The sequence below is a fragment of the Fundulus heteroclitus genome, chromosome 3 (genome assembly GCF_011125445.2).
Source record: "Fundulus heteroclitus isolate FHET01 chromosome 3, MU-UCD_Fhet_4.1, whole genome shotgun sequence".
Classification (NCBI taxonomy): Eukaryota; Metazoa; Chordata; class Actinopteri; order Cyprinodontiformes; family Fundulidae; genus Fundulus; species Fundulus heteroclitus.
In genome coordinates this window covers 43,987,243-44,014,853 of record NC_046363.1, presented here as the reverse complement: position 1 = coordinate 44,014,853, position 27,611 = coordinate 43,987,243, and the positions used below count along the sequence as shown (strand labels likewise).

The 27,611-nt window shown below is 40.1% G+C and overlaps 3 protein-coding genes across 4 annotated transcripts in view; 1 reads left to right on the top strand and 2 right to left on the bottom strand.

Annotated features, from left to right (window-relative positions):
• Nucleotides 1–2,562, top strand: part of LOC105939781 — an 8,474-nt gene extending 5,912 nt beyond the window's left edge. The window contains exons 5-7 of the mRNA XM_012882078.3: nucleotides 908–1,117; nucleotides 1,273–1,395; nucleotides 1,994–2,562. Of these exons, the coding sequence (XP_012737532.2) occupies nucleotides 908–1,117; nucleotides 1,273–1,395; nucleotides 1,994–2,056 (396 nt within the window). The 3' untranslated portion in view covers nucleotides 2,057–2,562. The remainder of the gene's footprint in view (nucleotides 1–907; nucleotides 1,118–1,272; nucleotides 1,396–1,993) is intronic.
• Nucleotides 2,563–3,264: 702 nt separating this feature from the next.
• On the bottom strand, nucleotides 3,265–17,684 carry LOC105939765. Its single transcript, XM_036128507.1, has 9 exons — nucleotides 17,383–17,684; nucleotides 14,170–14,292; nucleotides 9,895–9,913; nucleotides 9,401–9,789; nucleotides 9,197–9,307; nucleotides 7,723–7,779; nucleotides 5,331–5,501; nucleotides 5,090–5,209; nucleotides 3,265–3,626 (listed from the first exon to the last, which is right to left on the bottom strand). Exons 1-9 carry the CDS (start codon nucleotides 17,626–17,628, stop codon nucleotides 3,561–3,563), a joined length of 1,302 nt encoding a protein of 433 aa, XP_035984400.1. The 5' UTR covers nucleotides 17,629–17,684; the 3' UTR covers nucleotides 3,265–3,560.
• A 1,743-nt stretch (nucleotides 17,685–19,427) lies between these two features.
• On the bottom strand, nucleotides 19,428–27,316 carry LOC105939783. Of its 2 annotated transcripts, none has more exons than XM_036135477.1 (7): nucleotides 27,210–27,316; nucleotides 25,494–25,688; nucleotides 24,454–24,570; nucleotides 22,409–22,465; nucleotides 22,068–22,280; nucleotides 21,536–21,658; nucleotides 19,428–20,376 (listed from the first exon to the last, which is right to left on the bottom strand). In XM_036135477.1, exons 2-7 carry the CDS (start codon nucleotides 25,668–25,670, stop codon nucleotides 20,311–20,313), a joined length of 753 nt encoding a protein of 250 aa, XP_035991370.1. In that variant the 5' UTR covers nucleotides 25,671–25,688; nucleotides 27,210–27,316; the 3' UTR covers nucleotides 19,428–20,310. The 2 variants fall into 2 exon arrangements, with proteins under 2 accessions (XP_035991370.1, XP_035991371.1); XM_036135478.1 differs by lacking the exon at nucleotides 27,210–27,316 and adding an exon at nucleotides 27,058–27,189.
• Nucleotides 27,317–27,611: the final 295 nt, after the last annotated feature.

Sequence of the window (27,611 nt, the reverse complement as noted above, 5' to 3'; positions counted from 1 at the left end):
TGGATGAATGGATGGATGGATGGATGGACAGACGGATGGATTGTTGGACGGATGAACGGATGGATGAATGGATGGATGGTTGGATGGATGGATGGATGGATGGATGGTTGGATGGATGGTTGGATGGATGGATGGATGGATGGATGGATGGATGGATGGATGGATGGACAGATGGATGGTTGGATGAATGGATGGATGGATGGATGGATGGACAGATGGATGGATGGACGGACAGATGGATGGTTGGATGAATGGACGGATGGATGGATGGACAGAGGGATGGAGGGATGGATGGATGGATGGATGGACGGTTGAACAGATGGATGGATGGATGGACTGGGGCGACTGTGGCTTGATGGGTTGAGGGATGGATGGATGGATGGATGGATGGATGGACAGATGGATGGTTGGATGAATGGATGGATGGATGGATGGATGGATAGATGGATGGATGGATGGACGGACGGACAGATGGATGGTTGGATGAATGGACGGATGGATGGATGGACAGAGGGATGGATGGATGGATGGATGGACGGTTGAACAGATGGATGGATGGATGGATTGGGGCGACTGTGGCTTGATGGGTTGAGTAGTTGTCTGGCAACCAGAAGGTTGTGGGTTCGATTCCAGCTTCCCCTTGCTACATGTCGCTGTGCCCTTGGGCAAGGCACTTAACCCCAAGTTGCCTACCGAGCTGCGTCTCGGTGTATAAATGTGTGCGCGTTAGTGAGAGCGACTGGGTGAATGTGGCTATAGTGTACAGCGCTTTGGGTGGTCAGCATGACTGGAAAAGCGCTATATAAGTTCAGTCCATTTACCATTTACAGACGGATGGATTGTTGAACGGATGGATGGATGGATGCTCATTATTTCTGAGCGTCTACTAAAACATCCTGTCATCCAGGTGGGCCTCACTGTGACGCTGAACCTGGCCGGCGTTGCTTTCGCGATCACAGCCATCGTTCTCTTCAGCATCCAGATATCCCAGCTTGAATTCAGGTGGTATTGCAGCATCTACAGTTCCAGTTACAGACACTACGACAGAACCACAGCGCCGCCTTTAGAACTGGAATTCTCCAGGCAGATGTGTCTTGAAGGCAAATACGTGGCTCAGGTGAGTGAGATGATAAACGTCAGCAGGAAGTCGGCTGTTTTATCCCGGCTAACAGAAAAGGCGCTAACAGACTGTCAGCATTAACTATTGATACCTGATTAGAAAACATGCATGAAGCAGATGCATTTCTTCTTCTGCTGCTTGTGTCCGATCAGGTGATCCACATAGGCATCAACGTGGTGCTGATCATCCTGTCCATCCTGGAGCTCTGCGTCGTCATCAGCTCAGCCATCATTGGCATCAAGACCCTGAGGAACTTTAGGAAGGAGGAAAACACGGTAAATGTACACAGATCAAAGCTGCACAGTTAGTCTAATGCCAGCATAAAAAATAAACCATATTACAGGAGAATCTGGGGCATTTTGGGTCAGCTGCCGGCTCAGCGGGTTGAAAGGGATGCTGGTGGTGCTGTAGACGTACAAAATTTTTAAACTCTTTTTTTTCTTGTGTCCTACTAACCGTTAATAAGTTGAAACCTGGTGCAGAAGGAGAATTAGTCAAGGAAAGCATAATCTCTGCTGCAGAGCTGCTTGTTCCTGACAAAGTAAAAATATTTGAAAGCATCAGTTTGTCCTGAAGAACAGCTGCAGACAGAATGTCTGATACGGCAGATGATGTTCAAAAACCACTAAAGGGCTGTACATACCTACGGACCTCCATAGAAAAAAACAAAACATGTTTAAACTCTACAAATACAGACAGAAAGGTTTCTGCTTCAGACTCAGAAACCAGAAGCAACTATATTTAGTGAGTAAAGATGAAAGATGGTGGAAGAATGAATTAAGAGTCATTTCCTGGGTGAAACAGAGCAGCAGCTCACGTGTTTGTATCCTAACACTTTCTATCCCTCCTCTTTCTGTCTCTTTTTTCTCTTAGAGAACTGATGACCCTGAATGCAACAAACTGATGCTGGGAGAGAATCTGTCTGCGTGCAGTTAAGCAGCAAAAGCTGAGAGAACTTTAAAAAATGTTAAATGTAAAAGCTTATATTTCCTTTCAGCTGCAGTTATAACACACGTTTACCGTTCAGGGCACTGAGCCTGTTTGCTACATTCATAAAACCTTAAAAAATAATAATACATTATGGTCATTCTTGTTGACAGTCTTGTTAAGTCTTTATTCTCTGAATGTTTAACTAAATTCAAGCTTAAATGTTCCTTTTTACGTTCCTTTTTATCTCTGAAAAGCTAATCTCCATTTTTAGGGCGATAACTCTGTCCCTGTCTTTCTTTTAATGGTTTAAAAGCATAATGCTTGAGCATAAATGATTAAGATCACTATGTCTATTAAAACAAATATTAACATACTTAAAGCCTGCAATGCAGCACAAATATTTGTAAAATGTAACATTTTTATCTGTATGCCTGAAACGTGTCACTGACTTCACAAACCTCTCTACTAAAGTTAATTCTGATTAAAAAAATTATTTTGAGATGTTATGAAACAAAACCGTCCGTCCGTCCGTCCGTCTTCTTCCGCTTATCCGGGGTCGGGTCGCGGGGGTAGCAGCTTCAGTAGGGAGGCCCAGACGATGAAACAAAACCATGTTTAAAAAAAGTAAATAAATCACAGCATTAAACAACCCCAACCTTTCTCTCATTATTGCTTTGACTGTGCCATTTGTTTGAACCTGATAACCATCATGCAACATTTTCAGAATATTTTAAATTCTGGATCATGGCACTATGCTTCCCTTTTTGATGATTTATGTAGTTTTGGTAGCAGAATTACATTCTGACAAGAGCTGAACAGGTAGTGGACAGGTTTGGACAGGAAACAATGTGATTTTCAAATAATTTCCATGCAGGAATCTGCACAGGAGCATTTGCTGAGAGGCAGCATTTTAAACATGGTCTGTGTGATCTAAAAATCTACTTTTAAATTTTAAAGGTTAAGTTGCTTAATTATTGCAAGTTCATTTTGATTCCTGAGTCAAGAACTTCTGAAAGCTTAAAAGATAACTGTAGCACCTACCTTCCCCCCTCATGGTTAGCTCATAACAGCAACAAACTAACTTAAATGATTAACAATGAACATAAATTCTACCCATAATCAATCTCTGAAGACTTCAGACAGACAGCAACAGCAGGCGAAGGCAGGCACATGTTGAAATGATAATATTTAATGGAGGTAACTTAATAAATACCCAAGGGAACCAAAACAGAAGAACAGAAACGGGGTAGCAAACGGGACGATGCAACAACGGAGGAACAAGAACATGGAACCTAAATACAGCGAGGAATCGACTGAAAACATGCTCAACACAGGTGAGTCAGATCAACTAATTTACTCAACTTCCAAGGATCCTTACAAAAATACTTTTATTGACAATATCAGGAAGTGGAAATTGCCTTTTTATGGAAATAAATCACAGTATTTCTGACAAAATGAAGAGACGGTTTTCAGTAGAACTGGAGAGCTGCCTGTTGATGCACCGACGGTTTTAAGCTCCAGGACTGATGATGAGGATGATTTCCTTCAAGTCTTCTTCTGGAATGTTGTCAACCTGCTGATACACAAATACTCCACAATAAATGAAAATAGTACTGCAGTGAGTCATTTAAGTCTTATAAAAGTCATTGCAGAGATTATCCTTTCCTGATATTATATTAATTCAATTTTATTTATATAGCACAAATTCATGAAACACATGTCATCTCAGGGCTCTTTCCAAAGTCAGACTCCATCAGATCCTCCAGGTTGGTGAGAAAGTTTCCTCTCTAAGGAAACCCAGCAGGTTGCATCAAGTCTCTCCAAGCAGCATTCACTCCTCCTGAAAGAGCGTAGAGCCACAGTGGACAGTCGTCTGCATTGTTGATGGCTTTGCAGCAATCCCTCATACTGAGCATGCATGAAGCGACAGTGGAGAGGAAAACTCCCCTTTAACAGGGAGGAGAACCTCCAGCAGAACCAGAACCAGGCTCAGTGTGAACGCTCATCTGCCTCCACCCACTGGGGCTTAGAGAAGACAGAGCAGAGACACAGAAAGCTCACATTGACCCAGGAGTACTTTCTATGTTAGAGAAGACAGAGCAGAGACACAGAAAGCACAGAAGCTCACATTGACCCAGGAGTACTTTCTATGTTAGATGGTAATAGTGGATTATCTGCCTCCCCTGATGATGTCACAGCTAACAGAACACCAGACCAGGTGTACCTTCTATGAAGAGAAAAATGACAGAGAACAAAAAGTTAAAAGCTGAAATAACATAAAACAACGCAGATTGGAGAGCAGTAGGAGAACTCAGCAGAGTGAGAGAAATAGACCCTGATGTCCTCCAGCAGCCTAAGCCTATAGCAGCATAACTATAGAGGTAGCTCAGGGTAACATGAGCCACTTTAACTAGAAGCTTTGTCAAAAAGGAAAGTTTTAAGATTAGTCTTAAAAGTAGACGGGGTGTCTGCCTCACGGACCAAAACTGGGAGTTGGTTCCACAGGAGAGGAGCCTGATAGCTAAAGGATCTGCCTCCCATTCTACTTTTAGAGACTCTAGGAACCACCAGCAGACCTGCAGTCTGAGAGCGAAGTGCTCTGTTAGGAACATACGGGGTAATCAGAGCTCTGATATATGATGGAGCTTGATTATTAAGGGCTTTATACGTTAGAAGGAGAATTTTAAATTATATTCTTGATTTAACAGGAAGCCAATGAAGGGAAGCTAAAATTGGAGAAATACTCCTGACTCCAATGTTAGCTCATCAGCAGAGCTCATTAGAACTTGACTGCAAGGGATCGCGGCCATTTAGCTGTTTTATTCAGGCGTTTAGGGTGAGGGACACATCTAAAAGCTGCAGGACACTCGAGGATTTGAGTTGGAGACCACTGATCTGGAGTCACCTGTCCAACCGCTGGATGTCGGCCCAGAATGGGAGGATGGTGGGGGATGTACTTTCCTCTGTATATTATTTCATACAGTTACAGTTAATTTAATTTTTTGATCAGATTGTGTGCATTGTCATGGTGCCTCGTACCTCTTCCTCCTTCGCCTCCCCGACCAGGAACCGGATGCCAGGAATAGTAAAGCAAATACTGACAACCAGCATGAGAACAGCCAGGATAATCAAGGTTCTGTCCAGAGCTGTCAGCAGACCCTGGCAGATTAATGAGAAAAGACAAGAGAAAACTTCAACTTTTTCCCCTAATTGCAACAACAGGCCTCATAGTTCAGTGCAGTGATCACAAACTCCTGTATAAGCTGCTGGCTGTGCTCACCTGATCATAGACGGCCACCTTTTTGCAGCTGTCATCATGATGATCGAGATCCTCAGAGAAGCGATCGCAGATCCAGAGCAGAGAAGAGTTTCTCAGGTCCACGGCGTACAGCACGATGCCAGTGATGGAGAAGATGGCGCCAACGATGTTCATGAACACAGTGAAGCCCACCTGAGGGCAGAGATCCACCAAAGATCAGACTCTAAGCAGAGATAAGAAAGGAAGTAAACACAACCCATAAACCTTTTCACCTTCTCTCAGTCATAGTTCTGCCATACCTCCCCTGCTCTGTTGTAATCAGCTTCAATCATCGCACCTGTTACCCTCATCCACATCCTGCCCCTGTAGGACATCTACGAAGCTTCTGATTTCTGGACCACAACCAGGATTAGTAGCACGCCTTGTGAGTCTTGACTTGTCAGCTCTGCAGAGAGTAATCCAGCTCTCATCACTGCCAGTTTACCAGCTTGCTCCTGCAAAGGTGTTCTGCCTTCAGGTCTTTATTAATAAACTGTTTGAAGGCAACGCTGCGTCCAGCTAGAATCTGGGTTCTCCTGTCTGTCTGGCTGCTACCACGTTATAAACACAAACTTTGCTGCATTCTATTGGGTTTTAATCTGCGAGACACTTACATAGTAGGGAATAATTGAGATGATTGTGTTGCTCTTCTTATCACAAATAATAAAAAATCAGAAAAATTTTCACATATATGAAGCTTTCCTGGGTCGATAAATTGGCCCTTTGCTGGATTTGAAGAGTCTTTGGGCACATTTTTTTTACACATTCTTTGGACAATAGTTCAAGGTCAGTCAGAGAATCCTTTCACAGATTCTAACTTGGATTTAGGTCTGGACTTTGACTAGGCCATTGTAACACCTGGATATGTTTTGAGCTAAACAGTCAGCTGTAGCTCTGACCGGATGGGAACTTCCGGTCCGGTCTCAAGCCTCCAACTGGTTTTCTTCCAGAACTGCCCTGTTTCCTAGCTTCCCTGTTCCTATTGCAGAAAATACCCCCCACCCCAGCATGATGCTAACGATAGGTAGGGTGTGTTCAGTGCAGTGTTAGTGTTTTTTAAATGTCGAATAAAATGTTTACAACTGGTCCCATCAGAGTTTCCCTGTCTTGATGTTTTCATGCGGCTTTAAGCAAAATGCAAACTGAACTTTTTATTTATTTATTTCAACGATGGCTTTCTTCTTGCTACGGTTGCATAAAAGTCAGTTTTCTGCACCTCTTACAGTTTTCCTGTTCTCCCACATGGGCTGTGGCTCTCTGCAGCTCCTCCACAGTTACCATGATCCTCCTGGCTGCCTCTCTGATTAATTTTCTCCTTCATGGATTGAACAGAGCTCTGGGAGATGTTCAAAGTTTGGCGAGTTGTTTTAGAACCTAACCCTGCTCTAAACTGGACCAGAACTTTCTCACTGACCCGTCTGCTGGGTTCATGGTTGCTGCTTGTTCTCTAATGTTCTCTAATAAACCTCTGAGGCAAGAAACAGAGCTTCTGCCTGCAAACTATGATTAAATTATCACTTTATCAATCACTTTATTTATTTTGGTAAATTGTCCACATTAAACACAAGTAACAGCGAAAGAAAAAAAACAAAACAAAACAAACAAACCCACAGTTTACCAAAAAAGGAATAGGCTGAAGCAAAGCTTATTCTTGCCTACCCTATTTTTTTACCTTACAACCTACCAGGATTTCTTCAAATTCAAATTCAAGTACATAGTACATATATAGATCTACATAACAGCGTAAGATTTTATCATTTTACATTTTAAAGCTCTTTTAAAGTTCACCAAGAAAGGACATAACTTAAATTCATCATTCAATTCATTCCACAGTTTCACACCAATAACTGAAAGACATCTAGACTTTACAGTGTAATTACAGTGTAATGATGTAGCAATGGGTTTTGTTTAGGGGCAAATAAAGTGAAGATAAATGCACGCCACACCTTTCAGATCAGTGAAATATTTTGTAAACCCTGCATTCTTGTTCTTCCACTTCACAATAACTCGGTGAAGATTCTCAGTCATCCAAGTTAAAAATGATAACAACTGGACTGAAGACATTTCGTTCCCATCCAGGAAACTTTCTCATTTCAAAATTCAGAATTGAATTGAGAAAGCTTCCTGGATGGGAAGCAAAACGTCTTCAGCTTCAGAATAGAAGTTCAGTTTTTTTTATTTATTTTTAACCTTTTTTGGACTTCACAATAACATACCTTTTTTGTGTTGGTCTGTCTATCGATTAAAGCCCACAAAGGTCTGTGGTTGTAAAATCACAAAAGGTGAAAAGGTTCAATGGGTCTTAATCACTTTTCGAGGTTCCATATACAAGATATTATTATGGGGTTCTTTAACTATTAAAACTTTTACTCACCAGGCAGGAAGACGGGAACCGACCCGCCAAAATGGTCATGATTCCTGTTATAATGAACTGACAAGAAACAAAGGGCAGCATGTCAGAGGCAAGAAGATACAAAGTAAGAACATGGATAGAAACCTAGAACCATCTGATAAACCTAACCTTGAACCTCAAATACACGATGACCAAAGTCACTAAATACAGGCATAATTCAATTCAAAAATTCTTTATTTGTCTCAAAGGGAAATTAAATCTAGATGTTACACATTTTGTCATGGGGGGAGGGGGTCTTTTGGCTCCTTACAACTACTTTCTCTCATGGATGAACCTCACAGACACAAGTTCACTCTCACCAACACCTACAGGTGGATCCAGGTACTTGCAGATTCACTTCAATAGAAAACCCCAGTCATGATCTCCAGCTGTCACTTTCTACATGTCGTATTAATTAATCCTGTTTATTCTTCAGTGATGGTATGAAGGCGTTGGTTGTTTGCACCTGTAATATTTTATCGGCTGGTTCTGCTGTTCTTTTATATCTCTCTTTGCAGGTGTAGAAGCAGACTCAGTGGATGTTATATCGCTCTCTCCCTTCCTTTTCGCTCCTCTTTCTTTTTCACTTTTTCTCCCTTTTAACATTTTGTCTCATCTTTTTCTCTCCTTTTTCCCTCTTCTACCTTCCTGTTTCTGTGTCCATTGAACATGAAATAGTGCCAGAATAATGTTTATCTCTTAGATCATGTTGAGGGAGTTTAGAAGCAGCATTTTAATGTCGTCCTAATTGGATCCTTTGTCAAAAAACAAAACAAACAAAAAAAAATGTTGTTTTGTGGAGACTATGTTGGTCAGTGGATCACCAGGTCCACATATGGTACCAACTCTTATAAAATGGACCATGTTATTAAATCAAAGGGGAATTTTAAAAACCTAAACTCTGGTCTTGGGTTTATTTCAGTTATTAGCGGTTCTTAATGCCACGCCTGAACTTTCATATTTAAAGCGGTCCACTTGTATCTGAATTAGCAAAGACGCAGGATACTGCCACATTTTAACAGGGTTATAGCTACACTCGGTGATGCATATTTGTATTATATGTAAAGTCTAATTGAATATTAGCATTAACTGCATTTACAGATCGGCAACTTTGAACATATGTATGTTTGAGAAAAAAGAAAAGGTTTGAGAAGACCTTTTCCGCAACTCCAATTTATTAATGCCCACCATAAAGTCCAGTAAAATTTGTGGCTCAAATCTGCCAGAAAATATTTGACCGAAATAAGTTTAATAACAATAAAACAGAGCCTGATTTAAGTAACTGGTTAAGAAGGAAAGTTGAGCTCTGATGATTTGAAACCAGGTTCCCCTGATCTGAAAAGTGACCAATGGTCTTCTGCAAGGCATTAACTTAATTTATGTTATATGCAAACCAATAAGGCATCGTGTACATCTTCTTAAAAGAAAGAAAAGCTATGAATAAGATGTTTTTTACCACAGCACCCAGCCAGTAAGCAGCACCCAGACTGGAGAAATCCCCCGTCCGAGTGCTTGTTCTTCCAGGTCCAAGTCCGATGTTTAGCACACCCACCATAATCTGAATTGTCTGGAAACGCGCATCACATCAGAAAGAAAAATATGATCACTGTCTATTCTTAACAGCTCAGCTGAAGGTAAGAGACCCCAATGCCCCCCATACCCCTATAGCTGCAGCCGAGCAGGTCTGCACTCGCAGTTTGTCCAAACAGCAGCAGCAGCACCGTCTGCAGCAAAGAGCCTTCAGGATGTGACACAGCGATGGAAACATTCTCCCACAGGGATCCTGGTTTCTCAACGTCCAGATACCTGAAGTCACACCTGACGAATGAAGACGGAGAGCAGCAGCGGGGCTGGGTTTATCCTCTGGCGCTGGACCTGAGTGTGCATGTGGAGCGAGGCAGTTTGCAGAGGAGAATGAACCAGAGGAACGGTCTAAACAGTCAGCAGCTGCCAAAGTAAACGAGTCGTTGGAATGCATCAACAGGACTATCAGGTGCAAATATATGGCTGTTCTCTGATAATGCAAGATAAAATTCCTTGTCCTGTTTTCTACTTTTTGAATTCAAGATATTCTGTGATAGACCAATCAAATTTATTTCCCGGTCTCTTTGTTAAAGAGAGAGAGAGAGAAAAAAAACTCTAGATTTGTTTTACTTTGGCCGTATTTCTCTTCCTTCACACAGTTTCAAATCTACAAGGAGCAAACACAAACAGAGTTCAGAATCTACTCCAAAACTCTAATCGAGTTAAAACTATGAAGTGACCAGTATGAATGTGGAGGTTGCCCCCCAACCTCCACACTCCTAGTTAAACCCCTGTTTTTACTTCATTTTCTGCTGTCATAAAACCAGTTTTTTTTTACACCTTTCTCTGGCCTCTGTCTTCCCATGTTAGTTGTATTACCAGTATAATCACCGTGGTTTTAATTTAGGCACATGAGTTCAAATTGTAAATAGTCTTTTAATCTCAAACAGATCAAACAAACGGATCAAAAACTGGAGTAAAATCTCAACAACCCAACCACAGAGTCAAAAAGCGAAGAGAAAAAAGATGATGGTTTAATTTTGCTGTGCAGATTATCATGGAGTACAGGAAGAGGAACATTTTCCAGGCCTGTTCCCAGAAGTACCTCCTCCCACTCAGAGTCTAAAATTTAACTCGTTGTTGAACAATCAGCTCCACTCAAAGGAAACTGAGCAAAAGGGCGAGGCAAAGAAAAACAGAGGGTTGTCCATGGCTGCTGCTGAAGAATATTGGGGAAATATGATGCTTTTATTCCAATCTATTCTTAAAATAATCAGTTTTTGTTTGTGTGGCAGTCTAGATCTGTCATTAGATCAGTGAAGCCAGAAAAAGGTCCTTCTAATGTGCAACTACTCCGATTCTTTGAACTTATTTTTACATTATGTATAACTAAATACATAATTATGTCAAGGGGGATTTTAATGTGACAGAACAAAACAAAATAAAAGAAGTAAGTATTTTTGGTTCCTTGATCTGGCTGCCATTGTTATGGTCAACATATTTTCTTTACTGAAGGAGGCTTTATACAACTAAATCCTTCATTGATGCCCAACCCTTGATTGATTTTATTGCTGTTAAGGTGTTATGTACAAACTGATGCTAAACATGAGGAAGGGGGGAAGAGAAATACAAGAACAGAGTAAGAGAAAGATAGAAAGGACAGAGACACAAAGAGAACATATAGACAAAAAACAGAAAACCTGACAACCAGCTGTAAAAGAGGATGGTCCAACGGCCACGGCGCGGAAACAGGGTAAAGACATTTTATTGTCAGTATGCAGTGTTTTTTAGAGACAGCTTTGTTTTGTCTGATCCACATTTAATCAGACAAAATATATTTTAAGCCCCTCACAGCTGAACTACCATCTTATATCCTGGTAAATATAAAACATCATACTAATAATTATTTCAAGCCATCATTCAAGAATGATTTCTGCCCTGATGGCCTATAGAGCTTAGTTTCTAATGCCCACTGCTCAATAAGGGATTTGTTAAGATTATTAGAAAAGGGAACATGTGGACCATCTTGTTGATGAGAAAATGGTTTTGATTCTGTTAAGGAAACATTTTAACTACTAGAGCAAACAAATATAGACACTAAGACACATTTATCTCCATTGTATACCAACTTACTGTATGTATATCAAAAAAGACTTTCTCCATCGTTTACTGAAGCACTGAGGCATTACAAACCATTGGCTGAATGAGCTTCTTGGCTTCTATTTAAAGGATGTTTTTCAAACAACAGCTTTTCAGGTTTGACCCAATTCGTCTGTTTATTGTGACCTCAAGTTTGTCTGGGAATAAACTCATAACTGATGAAGGTCAGTTGGTCGACGTTATCATAGTTTTGTCTTCTACAGATAAGCTGCCACCCCAGTGAAGAACAGCATAAAATTAAACCTTGATAGGAATCCTGCAGAAGTGCCTTGCTTCAGTCTGGTCCAAATGATCACAATTTCCTCTGAAAGAAAAGTTCAGTCTGCCACTTTCTTATTAAGACCTCACTGTTTTCTCTCCAGTGTAATTCATGATCTAAAATGACAGTGAAAGATGTATTTCAGTTAATTATCAGAGAGTTAACGAGTTTTTGTTTCCTTCTACAATCAGTCATCAGTTCCTTAGTTGATGTTCTGCTTTAAGAAGCTGAACTCAAAGCACCTGAGGAATAATTGGACCTCCTTTCTGTCGTCAGAGAGCTTTTCTGTTCTGCCTGTAGTCAGAGGCATTAATGGAGGTCTGCTATGGTGGCTGACAGTGACATTATCTTTCAATGGATCCTGCTCCATTACAACCGCTACGTCAGCAATAAAATGACCCGTGATAAAATCAGAGCACAGCTGGACAGCTTAATGCAGCTGTGATGTAGCTTCTTTCATAATGTCTGTGGGAAGAAACATCTGGAAAACATCTTGGGTTTGGTGCCTTTATTTCTATTTTACACCTAAACCATGAGCATAGAGTAGAAAATACATTAAAAAGGGTCACGGTTAAAGTAGTTAATTAAAATTAGAAATAAGATGGAGAGAAAAAGAAAAGACCCAAAGATTTGAAACGATCTATACACATATATACATACACATATATATATATATTATATATTAATAGATAGATATATAGATATATATTATATATATATTATATATATCATATATATATATATATATATAATATATATTATAGTATATATATCATATATATCTATATCTATATACTATCTCTATATAGATATATATATATATTCTATATATATATAATATATATTGTTTATTAACCTACAACTTTGCAAAATTAATAAGCATGTAATTGTAGTTTAGCTTGTTTTTGTATCAGAACCTAACAAAGTGAGTCTGGTTCAGGTTACTGTAAGTTTTTATCCAGCTGAGTCGGTTGAACATCTCACAAATATATTTCATATTTTTATTTATCAAAATTAGCCCAAGATAAAACAACTGAAAATAAAAAACATATTAAACAGCAGCTGAACGCACAGTGCAGAAAGGATCAGTGCTAATAATATTCAAAGGCCTGACAGAGAATGTGTAAACAGATTTTGGATTGGTCAGCATTGTAGCCTTGCAGCAACAAGGTTCTGGGTTCAAATCCCGGTCCGGCCTGTTTCTGCATGAAGTTTGGATGTTTTCCCATCTATGTGTGGCGTCTTCTCATGGGACAGTTACTTATTTTGTTACTTTAAATTAGCCATAAACAAACCTAAAAACTAACCCATCAAAGCATGATTTATCACATAAAGCATAACAAATAAAATTTATGCACTTCTGCTTTTTAAATGACCAAAGTTTTAACAGAGATCAGATTTGACTCATTTTAGTTCATTTTCATGTTTTGAAAAGAAAATCCATCCATCCATCCATCCATCCATCCATCCATCCATCCATCCATGCTTTCTAAAGGTTTCTTTTTAGTTTTTCTTTGAACTTTCACTTTATAAACCATAAATCAAGACCACTGAAAAGATAATAAGAAAATCTGGCTCCTTGTAAAATAAAGAAATTACATTTAGCTTAAAACATCTAGACATCCCGGGAGTTTGAACAACACAAAAGTGAAATATACAGAACGTTGAGCTCACACAGCCAGAAATCATTAGTATGATTTAAAATCGGTCCATAAACGTCCTCAGACCCAGTGTGAGAGGTTATCAGTGTGAGAAACATTCCTCATGGAGGTGAAACAACAGAAGAACACACTTAGGTAAAAAACAAAAAATCCATAGACTGAGTTAGCACAAGAGTTTCTGATCAGTCTCTTATGTTTCTTGACACTTTATGCTAAAAACTCAGGAGGAAATAGAATGGGATATCTCTGATCTCACACTTCATAGTGTATTTTTAATTAAAATAAAACAACAGTGGGAACAAATTGTTACAGGATATTGTGTATTTCTCCTGTCAAATCAGTTATAAATGATGTAATTTTCATATGAAGATTCTGTTGTTTCTGGTTCACTGGAGCTCTGAAAAAGAGTTTAAATAAAAGGAAATCACATAAGACAAAGACAGGATCTAAGTATGAATGATTTAGTTTTTGTTAAATGGAAATAACAAAATGTTTTGGCCTGAATGGCCTGCTTTATGTGAAGCTAAGCTAATGGCGCTGGCCCAGATTCTGCATGTCTGTGTGAGGCACGGTGTTCTGAAAAAGATGGTGAATAGAATGATTTTAAACCTTTCTTGAAATGTATGCTGGGGAAAAAAAATAAACTAACTTTACTTTGGTTGCATATCTGGGATAACTTGTTCATTTCTGCCCAAACAAAAAATTTTAAACCCAGGATTTAATGTAAAAAGTACATAAACATAACAAAATAACACAATTTAATGTGTTTAGTCAGGATGTATGGATGATACAAAAATATGACATGGTATATTTTCCATAATTTACCGAGTTTTCTTCTTTTTTGAGGCTTTTCAGAACTTTGATGGCCAAGACGGCGGAGCTGATGGTGACGCAGAGCTCCAGGACAGACAGGGCAATCAACACGCCGCTGATGCCCTCATAAAGAACCTGAGGACACATTTAACAAGGTTAACTTTAACTGTTTTAACAAACAGTAGCTCATGCAGAACTTCATTACTTTGCATCATGTACTGATCAGGGTGGAAACATGCCATTTCATTTCAAAGAATGTTTGACTCTTCCCTGAGTCTCTTTCTGTTTCATTACCTATTCATACCGTCTCACTTATTCTTTCTGTTTTTTATTAATTTGAACTCTGGATTTTTAATCAGTTTTGGTTGATTTAGTTTATGGTGTTTATGTTTAAATAAAAAGATCTGTTTTCAGCTCTGCTGGTTGAAGGATCTATCCATCATCGGTTACGGCTTCATAGCCACATATAAGCCACCACTTCATGGCTGAGACTGTCTGCTGGTTTGTAAAACATCTGCTGTTATACCCCTGATGTCTTTGACCACTTCTGTCTGAGAGGATGCATTCATTTGTTCAGGTCCAGCCATGGATGGAGAACAAGGACAGAACTACGCTGAGAACAAAAGAGACGAGTAAAGTCTCTAAATTCCACTAAAGATGGGTACCTTTCATATTTGAACCGATACGATCCTTACCGGTATTCAGCGGTTGTTCAAGGAAGCATTCCCTTTGATAAATGTTCCCATTTTAGACACGATTAATCTATCCCTACTAAATGTACCGCAGGCTTTTAAAGTGCCTGTGACATGAATGGTTTATCAATCTGATACATATTTACAGATTAAATAAAAGGTTGTTGAGATATGTTCATAAATCTCACTAAAAATTACTATTTTTTCAGATTCTGTTGTGCTCCTTTGTGACATAACAAGGGAACCCTGGCACATAAACTGACTGCTGCTACGATGGATGACAACACAGAAAGCAGGGAGGAGTATCACTTCTCTGTAGAAATAACTCAGTCAACTATCAGCCTATCAGAATTTGACGGTATAAATAAATTTTCATTGAAAATTTAACTGGTTATTGGTTTTAGTTTTCCTATCTGTTACATTTTCCAATGTTTATTATTATTATTGGTTATTTTTAGTAGTTTAGATGAAGGTTGTTAGCTTAGTTAAAGAGCTCATTGACTAAAGTAATTTAACTGAAAGTTATTTTGTTTATAAATTCTTTTAGCATAATTTGGAGAGAAACTGTGTGTTCATTCTTTATATATGTGCAAAGCTTGTTGTTTGAGAACCCCAGAGCACAAATTCACCCATTCATCTATTGTTCTGTAGTACCACTCCTCACCTGGCAGGTGCATATTAATAATTGACAGAGCCTGAGAACTTTTTGGCTGCTATTTCCTGATAACTGGGGGTCCCCCAACTTGGTAATTTTGATCAAAATGACAAACGTTGTTCACATTTACCTGTCATACTCATTAACAATTATTCATACCCAGACTGAACCTTTTGTTGCTCATCTGTAGTGAATTGCAATATATGTGTTTCAGCTTCAGAGTATCTTTTCATGCTTTTACACAATAATGCTTATGAGCTTAAATTGTCCAAGCAGAAATCCAAAAGTCCAAAAAAGTAAAACAGCTCCAAGTCAACATATATCAGTGATATAACTGCAGAGATTTTAATGCCGGAGAGATCATTTCTAACTCTTACCTTGGAGGAACATTCAGAATAAGATGTACCATAATACCATCCACAGGGGGGATAAGGTTCTAGTATATACAAGATGTAGAGCACAGTGGCCACAATGGCCACAATAATCCCAACCAGGTTGAGAACCACACTGGAGATCACCTGAAATGCAATAATGACTTAATGTAATGAAAAACCAAAGGTTCAAGCAAATATAGTGACATAGTATAATGAAAAAAACGTTGTTCATGGTATGATATTGTAAGGATTATCCACTCACCAGACATGAACATGGGAACCTCTCAGACAGAATACACATGAGGCCAAATATAACGAACTAGACAAAAAGAACACTGAATAAATGTTCATTGTTCACATTTCCTGTAATGGTGAGAGGCTTTGATTTCTTACCAAAGGTCCCGTCCAAAACCTAAATCCAGATACCTCGAACCACCACCAATAGTCACTCTGAACAAAGACGATGTTGAGACTAAGACTTAAAAGCCCAATCATAATGTGCAAAGTCTGTGAAGTGGAACGAGAAGGAGGATCATCAAACATCTGTGGGGGGAAAACTCTTTAACTTTACAGTCTTTACATGTCTTTAAATATTAGGATCTATATCCATCCTGGCAGAGACCCTGCTCCAGCTTCTTCTGGGAGACCCAGTGGGGTTCCCAGGCAGCGTAATCTGGGTCCGCCCCATGGCCTCATGGCCTCTTGCTATCGGGATATCTCTGGAAAACCTCTGGAAGGAGGAACCCAGCGGAAACAATGATCAGACACCTGAGCCTACTCAACAGCTCCTCACCTTAAGTCTAAGACGAAGCCCTGCCAGTCATTAAATCAGAATCCATTCCTCAACACCGTAGAGAGTCAGAGCGTAGCAGACGTGTAAATAAAGAACTTTGTATTTTGGCTCACCTCCCTCTGCTCCAAAACAGGCACAAAGATAAGGGTAAAATCTGGCTAACCATCCTAACATCACCCATGAACAAGACACTAAGATATGTTAAGACCGCCACCTGAGGTATAAACAGAACCCTCAACCTGGAGAGAACAATCCACCATTTTCTGATTGAGAACCACGGCATCAGACTTGATGAAGTGAGTCCTTAATGCCAGGTGGCTGCCCACTCCACTCTACTCAGAGGTTCACAACCTGAAGACACCAACAGAACAACATCATCTAGAAAAAACAAAACAAAGAGAAGCCTCTTCTCCTCTCTACAACTACCTTGGGATCCAATCCGAAAATAACACAAACTGGATGAGTGACGGGGGGCAGAAATGATGATTAAGTCCATCTGCACCCGAAAAGAGTCTGAGTTTGTGGCCAGAGTGCCGAGTCAGCTCTTGCTTTGATGATTTGAGGACAGGGTAGGTCTTAAAAGCTCCTGCAGCCCCACTAACAAAAAAACCTCACGGCCGTAGGCCTTCTTTGGTTCTGAAACAGACGCAGACATGTCAACCAAACCGTGTCCCCAGTAGTTCCTGATTAAATGAGACATTTACACTGAACTAAAAATGACAGTAAAGCAAAGATTACAAATTTGGAAATAATTTTGATGAAAGACAGTTTCCTTCTTACCCCAAGTACTGTCAGGGGGGCTGGCTGGACCTTCCTAAGGTGCTGGGGAACTGAGCAGCACCCCGAGCTGGAGTAAAGGCCCTTCAGGATCTGACACAGAGGAGGCCAGGGACAGTTAGGGTCAGACACCACCGTGATCACAGTGACGCCGTCCTCTTTGCTCACGGTCACAGACATCTTTCCAGTTGCTGGAGGCTGACGTAGAACAGCAGAGCAGAGCGGGGGGGAGGAAAAGATATTGGGTCCGGACTGTGGCCCTGCGCATGCGTGGATCCATGGCGGAAGAGAAACGGGTCACGGTTTCTGGTCTTCACACACCAGTGACCATCACAACAGTCCTAATCTCTTCCTGGATGTAGATTAAAAGAAACAGGTAAAAGAGCATTTATTATAGAAATCATGCAAAGACAAGCTTCATTTGTTTACAGCAATTCATATCCTTTTCACTGAGGTTGTTAATAAATACAAATAAACTGTCCCCTGAGGGCTATTCATTCACAGCAGAGTCCAAAAAATTCACACACACACACACACAATGAGCAGTCACTGAAAAGTAATCCAGACATTAAACATTAAAGCAGCATTTACAGGATAATACCAGAAAGTTAATGTTTTAACGACAGTTCTGAATCGTGTTGTGTTCCTGATACTCTCAGTGTTTGTTTCCCCTCCGGTCAGGCAACGGCCCACGCTTTGGAAGCGTTGTGTCTCTGTCTTCATGCACTAACACGACAGGGGGAAAGGAATTACGATAGTCCTGCCTGCTTGGTGTCCAAGGATGGTGTTCTGCAAGAGGAGTCCTCTAGGAATAAAACATTTCACCTGGTGGGCACAGAGAACTGAGAAACCAGCAGAGAGACCCGGAAAACCCAACTGAGGGACATTTTGGAATGCCAGGGAGGACCTTTGACGTCCCAGAGACCTGGTGAAGCAGGACTTTTAGTTTGCCTTAGCTAAAAACAGTTAAACCTGCTTTCAGGTGGAGATACTGCAACCTGCATCGTTTATCGTATTGTGGAGAGAAGAATCACTTTGAAGCTCTCCACAACCCGTCCAACATGTCCGCTGTTGGGACGACATGGGTCCGAAATACATTTCAGCCTCAAAGGAAATCTTGAGCCAGTATTGTTGGAGAGATGCTTCCGCCAGATATTTGGACCTTACGTCTAAGAACCGGGTGGGTTTCACCCATTCCAGGGCTCAGTGGTCTGGGTCTTTATCCTAACGAGGCTGATTAGGGGTTACAGGAATGGGATTGCTACGTTGGTTTGAGGATCTGGAGACCTTGCTTCTACGTAAAATAACTCACGCTCAGGTCCTCCTGCAGATTACAGTGTGATTCAGGGCAGGGCTTTGACTAGACCACTCCAACATAAATGCTTTGGTTAAAATGTTGCACTTAAACAAGAACCTCAGACTTAGTTTCAAGTCCTGCTGCGTTCAAACTGATCTAATCCAGGGTCGCTCTGTATGACTTCATGATTAAGTTATCCTGTCAGAAGATAATTTTACCTTCACCGTGGGTCTCTGCAGCTCCTCCAGAGCCACCATGGTCCTCCTGCTTCTCTGATCAATGCTCTCCTGGTCCAGCCTGTCAGTCCAGGTGGACGTCCATTTCCTGGTAGGTCTGCAGGTGGTCCATCCTCTTTCCAGGTCCACATGATGATCAGAACTCTGGGAGGTTCTGTAGAACCTGATCTGCTTTAAACTGGACCAGAACTTCCTCCCTGACCCGTCTGCTGGGTTCCCTGGTCTTCGTGATTGAACTGAATTCCTTTATTGTCACAGTCAACATTGTCACCAAGATTTACTGTGAAAATTTGTTTAATGACTCCACATGGAATTAAGGCCTTTAAAAACAGTATGAACCCCCCAAAGAAATAAACAAAAAAAAAAAAACTACAATATAAAGTTTAAAAACCGTGCTTCCATAAATATGAAGATGCATTTAGGTGCAGTAATACAAAAAGCCCCCATTGCTTTTAGTGGCAGATTTTATTTGGCAAAATGTGAATTATGATGGTCGATCACATGAAGACTAAATTCAAAACAAGAACTTTGAGCTTTCAAGGTTACGGATATGACAAGGCAAATTTATTTGTAGAGCAGCTTTCAGTACAAAGACAATGCAAAGTGCTTTACATGATTAAAATACAGGAAAATAAAACAGAATAAAAAGCAAGTTGGAATAAAATGTAGAAACAAAAGACAATACACGATGCTAATTATTAACAATTACAAACAACCATGCGGCTCTCACTTATTTTTAAAAGTTAATGCATAATTTCCAGGAACATTGAGGAAACAAGTGAAACTTTAAGTTTTGACTTTATTTCCTTGAATCAACTCAACTGAATCTAAAGACTCTTTGTTCAGGTAGACATCAAAAACTTCCCCCGACCTGTAGAAATGTCAAACATTTACTTAAAGGGGGCTTTTTAAGGACATGTAACACTAAAAAAAATCCCCTTATAATGTAACTTCAAACTTGACCTAACAAAATATGAGACAAGATGTGTAGCAAGTTTTTGTTTTCATAGCCATTTGGATTTATTTATCAAATTTCTACACGGTTTAGTGCTGGAAAACTGGGATTACATAGAAAAAATACCTCATGCACAAATGTTCACCAATTCCCAACTTCAGAATACAAAAACAGACCAAACCCAAAGCAGCAACGATACAGAGAAGCAGCATTAAATGACCAGATTTAATTCAAAAGTGCACAAAACAATAGAAAAGCAGAATTTTTGGGAAAAAAAAAACTACATATATAAAAAATAAGGTGACTATAGTAAATGATTAATGTGGCTTTTAACCTCATCAGAGGAGCAAAGGTTAACAGGAAGTGGAAGATGTTCAGGCTGCAGGCTCAGTGGCGACTTCCTCCAGCAGCGGCTTGTAAAGCTCTGGATCTTCTGGGGTCTACAGGAGTAAAAATAAAAAAACACGTCAAGCAAAGAAAAAAAATTATAAAAACATAAAAAGACACAAACCAATGTTGTGTTCTCAGCTAATGATGGAGGTGCCAGCTATCATGTTGATGGTTTACCTCAGCCAGAACTGCTGACCTCATTAGAAGAAAGAAATTGAGATCATTTGATTGGTTGTTGCTTCTTAAGTTTGATTTCACAGAAGTATGATTGACTCGGAGTTATATTGTGTTGTTTACGTGTTCCCTTTATTGTTTTTGAGCAGTGCTTATTCAGACCTGGACACAGCTTCTCCTGCTACAGACATTTCCTTGCAGCAGCATCCAAACACGTTCATGGTCAGTGATGCGCGGCCTCAAAGAGGCACAACAAAGAGACGTGTCCCTCCAGCAGTGGGGAAACCAGATTCAGAGGGTAAATGGTGTTTCTGCTTTGTTTCTACACAGGGAGCATGATGGTGGGCAAACAGATGAAAGTTTACAAGGTTTGACTGAAACAGAGATAATCCGCAGAGGACTTAGGATAATGACGGCAGGTACATCCAGAGATATGTTAACCAGAAACTAGGGTGGTGATGTTTCCATAAAACTGTAGCCATTTAACTTCCTCTGACTTCTCCCAGGTCTGGAGTCTGTACCATTAGCATTTGTTTTCCAGGAGGTTTACTACATCACTGCTGCAGATATATGAGCTTTTCTGACCTTTTTGCATCAAACATCCGTGTTATAGTGTCACTTTGTAGCATCGTTCAGCATTTTGTTGTTTTTTGTGTTTATCCTGTCGATAAATGAGGTCTGGTCTGTTTTTGCTGAGCTTAAACCTCCAGCAGCAGAGCTTTGCTGAGATGAACGGCTGCAGAGAGGCTGAGCGTCTGTTATTGCAGCGCTGCGGTCGGAAGACGGGCGACAATTACAGCAAACATGAACGGGTCAGTTTGTATCAGATTTGAAGAATTAAATATTTTGTGTACGGATTTTATCGAACTACTATTTATTTTGACAACCATAGCGTGAAAGCACGTACCGTTACATGCCTACACGTTCCTCATAAATGCATTAAAGGTTTTCCACATTGTTTGGCACTCAAAAATCACCCATTAATGTTTTTGCCATTTAATATTTAAAAGAAATCTTAATTGTCCCATAGTTCACCTTGTCCCCCTTCTTGCTGGAGCGTTTCAGAGCTTTGATGCCCAGCACAGCGGTGCTGATGGTGACACAGAGCTCCACGGCTGACAGGACGATAAGGACACCAGTGATGCCTCTCATCAGCATCTGCAGCACACAAACAGCAGGGTTACTTTCAGATCTATAAAATAATCTCTCTGGATTACCTTCCTTTGGTTCCTTCTAATGAATGTAGAATAATCTCCTTCAGGCAAGCGTTTTATTTACGAAGATGATGTACACTGACACCATCTTTGACCATTTTTACCTCTAGATGCCCCAACATCACATGTCTAAGATCTGAAGTGCCCAGAGGGCGCCCAACAGCAAACATCGTTTTCTTTGTTAAAATAACTAACCCAGCAGTCCCAAGCATCAAAACATTCAGTTTAGGAAGTTCTGCAAATCTGAAAACATGGAATCGTCTTCAAAAGATCATTATAATGACTCTTTAACACCTTAGAAATATATAAAATAACACAAATAGTGTAATGTTGTATTGTTTCTTCTGTTTTACCGCAGTCAGAGCTCTGGCCTCCAAGCATCTTTCCTTGATGTACTGAGTATCAATAGCTGGACTTGGCGTTGTGCGTCTATATGACCAGTAGTAGTCGTCACTCCGCTCACAGCCCAACCAAGGATATATGTCTCCCATCGTGAAGCTGTAGAGCACTATGGCAGTAATGGCCAAAGCAACTCCAGCCAGGTTGACGATCACGTTGATGATAACCTGAAAGACCAGACGGATCACTTTATGTACAAACACCACCAATCATTTTGATTAATATTGAATAAAATCTAAGAATAACCGCTGAGACCCTGAGGAAACAGCAGAAGGTTGAACATTAAATCACTCACCAGACATGGACTTGGATACTTCTCAGACAAAATGCAAATGATGCCAAAGACAATGAACTAGAAAAAATAGAAAGGAAATCAAAATAGTCAAATTCTCATGGTTTTATTAAAGTGAATAAATGTCTCAGGGCGAGTTGGCTCCACATTGTTACCATGTGTTTCTATCAGGAAGTGAACCTCAGTCGTCATGGTAACGTGCGCTAACCTGACTCCGCCAGCTGTGTGTCGCTCCGCCTAGCTTAACTCACATAAATCTGGGACACCTCCCATAGGAATTGCCTTATCAAAAATCCTTGCATATGATTGGATAAGCCACTTGTCTGTCATCTTTATCGACGTGCTATTTCAACCACTCACACCGAAGCTAACCCGTGACGCTGATGAGAGCGACGCAGGAAAATTTTTTTGCCAAATCCGGTCGGGAGAAGGGCGAAAACATGGTTTCCACCAACAAAAGCCTTCAGAGGCGTTCTCTGATGTTCTTTTAATGAAACAATATTAGGTAGATTGGACAACACGGAAGAAATAGCAGCATCAATGTTAACGATTGCTTCCTCAACGAGCCGCCATTGCTATCCAAACAGTCTCACGTCATGGTCGAGTCTCCACTACGTCACATCTATGAAACTCCAGCCCTGCGTCCTGATTGGCCAGACCATAAAATTGGTTGGAGAAATCACTTTCAACGGGCGATGTCCCAGATGTATGTGAGTCAAGCTAGGCGGAGTGACATACAGCTGGCGGAGTCAGGAAAATAATTACTTTTTTTTTTAGTTAATTAGGCAACGAAAACTTTGAGGAACGAAATAAAACCAGTATTAACCGGTTACCATTATTTTTAAATAAGTGTTCCAGTTCCAGAACATAAAAAATAATAACGTTTCCGGTTTCGTTTCTATTCCCTGTAAAATACAAAAAGTTCCCGGTTTTCGTTTTCGTTCCTTGAACTGGTTTAAAGCCCTGGTTTCTATTTTGCTTCCATTTCATATGTATGACCAAACCATTTTAGAGCTTTAGTATTAAACCACAGTACATCTGTTTATTTCTCCTGGTTGTTCGATCTTTGACAGTTTGCAGAGATAATCAAAAAAAGCTAAAATGTCACATGCATTTTAAATAATGTGTATTTTTTTAAACTGAATTTTAGATTTTGCAATATTTTTATTGTTTGTGGTCCTGGTCCTGGTTTGAACCAGTTGATGTTTGTAAAATATGATTATGACCCCGAAGCAAATCAAGACAAGCACGAGTGACTTCCTGCTGGCAGATATTATTTTTTTAGGTTCACATAACTACATTTTTATGCAGTTGAATAAAAGGAAAATTTAAATGCAAACACCATAACATCTTTTGTTTAGGCCCAACAGGCTTTTTAAAGCTAGAAATGTGAAAAAACGACTAAATTACAAAAAGCAAGTCTTTTATTTTAAAAGCTAAACAACTCTTTTTCTTCATGGCTGCTTGTTTTTTAACTAACTTATAATAATCCTAACTAAAGGTGGGCATTTAAAATAATATTTATTTTTATTGTGAAATCTTTTATCATGATAAGATTTTTGTTTTGATCTTGGCAACAGATCAATCAAAATTGCCAGTATTGTCAATTTTCCTATTTGCATTATCAATAAATAAAAAAAATATGATTAAACGCAGTTACTGTGAGCAGTTTGGTGATAAGAACCACCGTGTAAATTAAATGTAACTAGCGTCCTGATGAAGTCTATTTTGAATGCAGTTTTTTTAAGAGCAGTATTTGGGTTTATGAGGCTATAATTGCTGCTACATGCAGGCTCCACAAACCTCCATCAAACTCTGGAGCCGAGGAGGGAGAAGAATCCCCCACCAGATGTCACCCTGGTCACTCCATGCTTCAGCATCCTGACTGCGGTCCCGCTTGTACCCGCATGTAGACTTTTAAACTTTGGTGACTTTGTTCTGAATTTGTCTGGGAGTTAAGCCTTTACATCGAGGCGAGTTACACTTTAAGGTCCTGATACGTAACAACCAACGCTGACAATCTGTAAAGCAGCAGCTCATTTGCTCACCACAGATGAAATCCCAAACATGACTTGGAGCAGATCATACATCCAAGGACCATAGTAAGTCAGGAAGAGGATGGTGCTGAGGCCAATTTGAAGCAGCCCGATCATAATGTGAATGGCCTGTGACAGAGAAAAGATGATCAAACCTGACATGCATGCTGGACAGCTTGGGATGATAATTATTAGTAATGAAAACACTGAACAAAAATACAGGACAAAACTAAAAAGTAAAATCATGATAAAATATGTTTATTTAGAACAAAACTAGCAGCTTCATTATATTAGAATATAAAAACTAAAATCATTAGCAGTGTAACAAATCATCCACATCAATTAAACGATTAACAACGATGCTAAATGAAAATAACGACCCGTTTTGTCATTTTTATCATATGCCTTTATTAGGAAATTCACAAGAGCTTAGAAACAAAATAGTCAAATCAAGGGCTGGGTGATATGGCTTAAAAAAATCTCTGCTTTTATTATACAAAATCCAATTAATTTATTTTTTTACCTCCTTGTTTCACAAAAAGAAATTAAAAACTTGTTGTTAAGTCTAGCAGTTCGTCTGAGAGTTGACCTGAATTCAAAGTGCAACTATATAGAAGCTGTAAAACAAGATGGCCGCCCTGCTGTAGTAAACAAAGACTGTAACTATGCCTAAACATATTCAGCTTGAATGAATGCACTGGCAAAATAAAATCCAGGTTTTACAAAAATCTTAAATTGTAAATTCAAATCAATCGATTAAATTGATTTATCGTCCAGCCCTAGTCAAACCATACATGTTTTTTGTTGTTGTTTTTGAGTTGATATCAATGTAAATAATAGACTTATAAATTGAATTTAAGGGTGAGAGGTAGAGAACCAGCACCCAGTGGCATCGCTTACACCTGCCAGGGAGGTGAACCCTGGAGTGGACCCATTCTCCCTGGTGGCCCTGTTGGTCCTGCCCCCCCCCCCCCCCCCCTTTGTAATAACTGTGTAAATCAGAAGAGAAAATGGAAACAGAACATATGTGAAGCATAGAGGCTGCAGCTCACCCCGAGCACGGACTGAGACGTCCCCAGGACGTTCCTCAGCGGCTGAGACAGGGAGCAGCACGCCGGGCTGTAGCACAGGCTCTTCAGGATCTGACACAGAGGAGGCCAACGACTGTCAGGGTCAGAGGTCAACGTGAACACGGTGACCCCATCGGCTCTGCTCATGGTCACAGACATCCTTCCTGCTGCTGGAAGCTGATGATCATAGTACAAACATGTTAAACAGGCGTTATTACTGATTTTATTAAGTTAAATCACATAACAAAATATATTACAAAAAGTATTTATAGTTCTTGAACATTCCCAATCGTAATATTCTATTATATTTGTAAGGTTTTAGATACAAATCACTGATTTTTATTTTCAAAATAAGACAACTGGGAGGGAAATGAAACACGGTTCTTAGAATAAGACACTAATATGAACCTGTAACCTGCTGCGCATCGTCGCCCCTTAATGTCGGTACGGTTCCCTCCAAAAGTATCGGAACAACGAGGCAAATTCCTGTTTTAGTTCTTCACTAAAGACATTTGGGTTTAAGATCAAAATAGGAGCAAGACGCCTGAATATCAGCTTTTATTCCCTGATATTTAACAACTCTGGACACGTCAACCACTTTTCAAGTGAGCAAAACCACTGGAACATGTGACTGACAGGTGTGTCTTGCTGACCAGGTGTTGCCTTTAAGGTTGACGGTTCAAACATAACAGCTCTGCATCACTAGCCTACGTTTCAGCCTGAGTTTAAACCTATAAAGTATGCATTTCTTGTTAAAGTGGATGAACCAACATGGGAGGAAAACCATTTCAAAGCTGAAAATCAATCACAGCCACTGGACAAAGATTGCGCACAACATCTGGAACGTCGGGAATAAGAAAGAAACTGCTGGAGCAACAGACGTCAAACAGGTCGGAAAAAAGAAAACAGCAGTAGTTGATGACAGAAACATTGTGAGAGCTGTGAAGAAACCCCCCAAAACATCAGTAAGCGACATCATGAAGGACCTCCGCAGTGAAGGAATCACTGTCCACTGTCGGAAGAAGACCCAGAGCGCAGAAACATGGGAAAATGGCAAAGACGCTCTGGGACACAATCTGATGAACGGATGAGACCAAGATTCATCTCTACCAAAGTCATGGAAAGGCCAAAGTGTGCAGGAAGAACGGAACACGTGATCCGAAGCACACAGGAAGGAACGTCATGGCCACTCCTGGATCAGGCTCGTTGATTTTTCTGGATGGCCTAACAGACGACGGTAGCAGCAGTGCGCAGAAACATTGTCTGCTAACTTCAGAGAAATACATCCAAACTAGTCGTGAGGAATTTCATCACGCAGCTGGACACCCAAAGCACTTCATGGGGGCCAAGGCCAACAATCGGCTGCCTTTACCCCCACAGAGCACGCATCCCCCTCCGGTAGAGGAGGCTGAAGGGAGAGAACCTCCTGAAAACAGACAAGAACTGACAGAAACTGCGATAAAAGCCTGAAATGCATTATTAAATGATTAATCGCTGATAATTGACACCTCAAAGGGCATTATTTTTATTATTTTTATTTCCTTACTGCGTATCGAGTCTGGAAACTTCAGGGAAACCACGTTAGTCAAAGATGAGTAAGCAAGATGGCGCCCTCTAACTAAAGTCGCAGGAAAACGGAGTAACTTCTGTTTACTTTCTTCTGCGTCTTAAACCGAAGAACTTGATCGCATTACATACCGTTTGACCCCAAGAAAAAGTTGAACAGCACAAACGTTCTCGTCACAAACTTTCAGCGTACTTCCTGTTCGGGGGAAAAAAAAAACAACTTCTTCTTCTTCTTCTTCTTCTTGTGATTTTTGTGGTGGGTGGGGAAACAACTTTAAGGCGCATTACCGCCACCTTCTGGATCAGCGGCGTTGTACAAAAATATTCTTCTCCACATACCTGTTAAAAACTAAAAACACCCTCAAAAACAAAGTCACCCGATGATCTTTATTATTATTATTATTATTATTAGGTAAGGTAAGTTTATTCATAAAGCACTTTTCAGTAACATGATGATTCAAAGTGCTGATAAAATAAAATAACAAAATAAATCATTAATTTTATTCCTTTGCAGTTTCCTGACTAACACTTCTC

Bases quoted from the DNA above. Each gene is read 5' to 3' on its own strand.
- LOC105939765 (XM_036128507.1), bottom strand. From the start codon at position 17,628: ATGTCTGTGACCGTGAGCAAAGAGGACGGCGTCACTGTGATCACGGTG. The intron at 7,780-9,196 runs GTAAAAAACATC...GTTTCTTGTCAG, and splicing joins CTTACTGGCTGGGTGCTGTG to TTCATTATAACAGGAATCAT. The intron at 5,210-5,330 runs GTGAGCACAGCC...TTAATCTGCCAG, and splicing joins AGGTGGCCGTCTATGATCAG to GGTCTGCTGACAGCTCTGGA.
- LOC105939783 (XM_036135477.1), bottom strand. From the start codon at position 25,670: ATGTCTGTGACCATGAGCAGAGCCGATGGGGTCACCGTGTTCACGTTG. The intron at 21,659-22,067 runs GTAAAACAGAAG...TGTGTGCTGCAG, and splicing joins AGGCCAGAGCTCTGACTGCG to ATGCTGATGAGAGGCATCAC. The intron at 20,377-21,535 runs GTGAACTATGGG...TTACTCCTGTAG, and splicing joins CCAGCAAGAAGGGGGACAAG to ACCCCAGAAGATCCAGAGCT.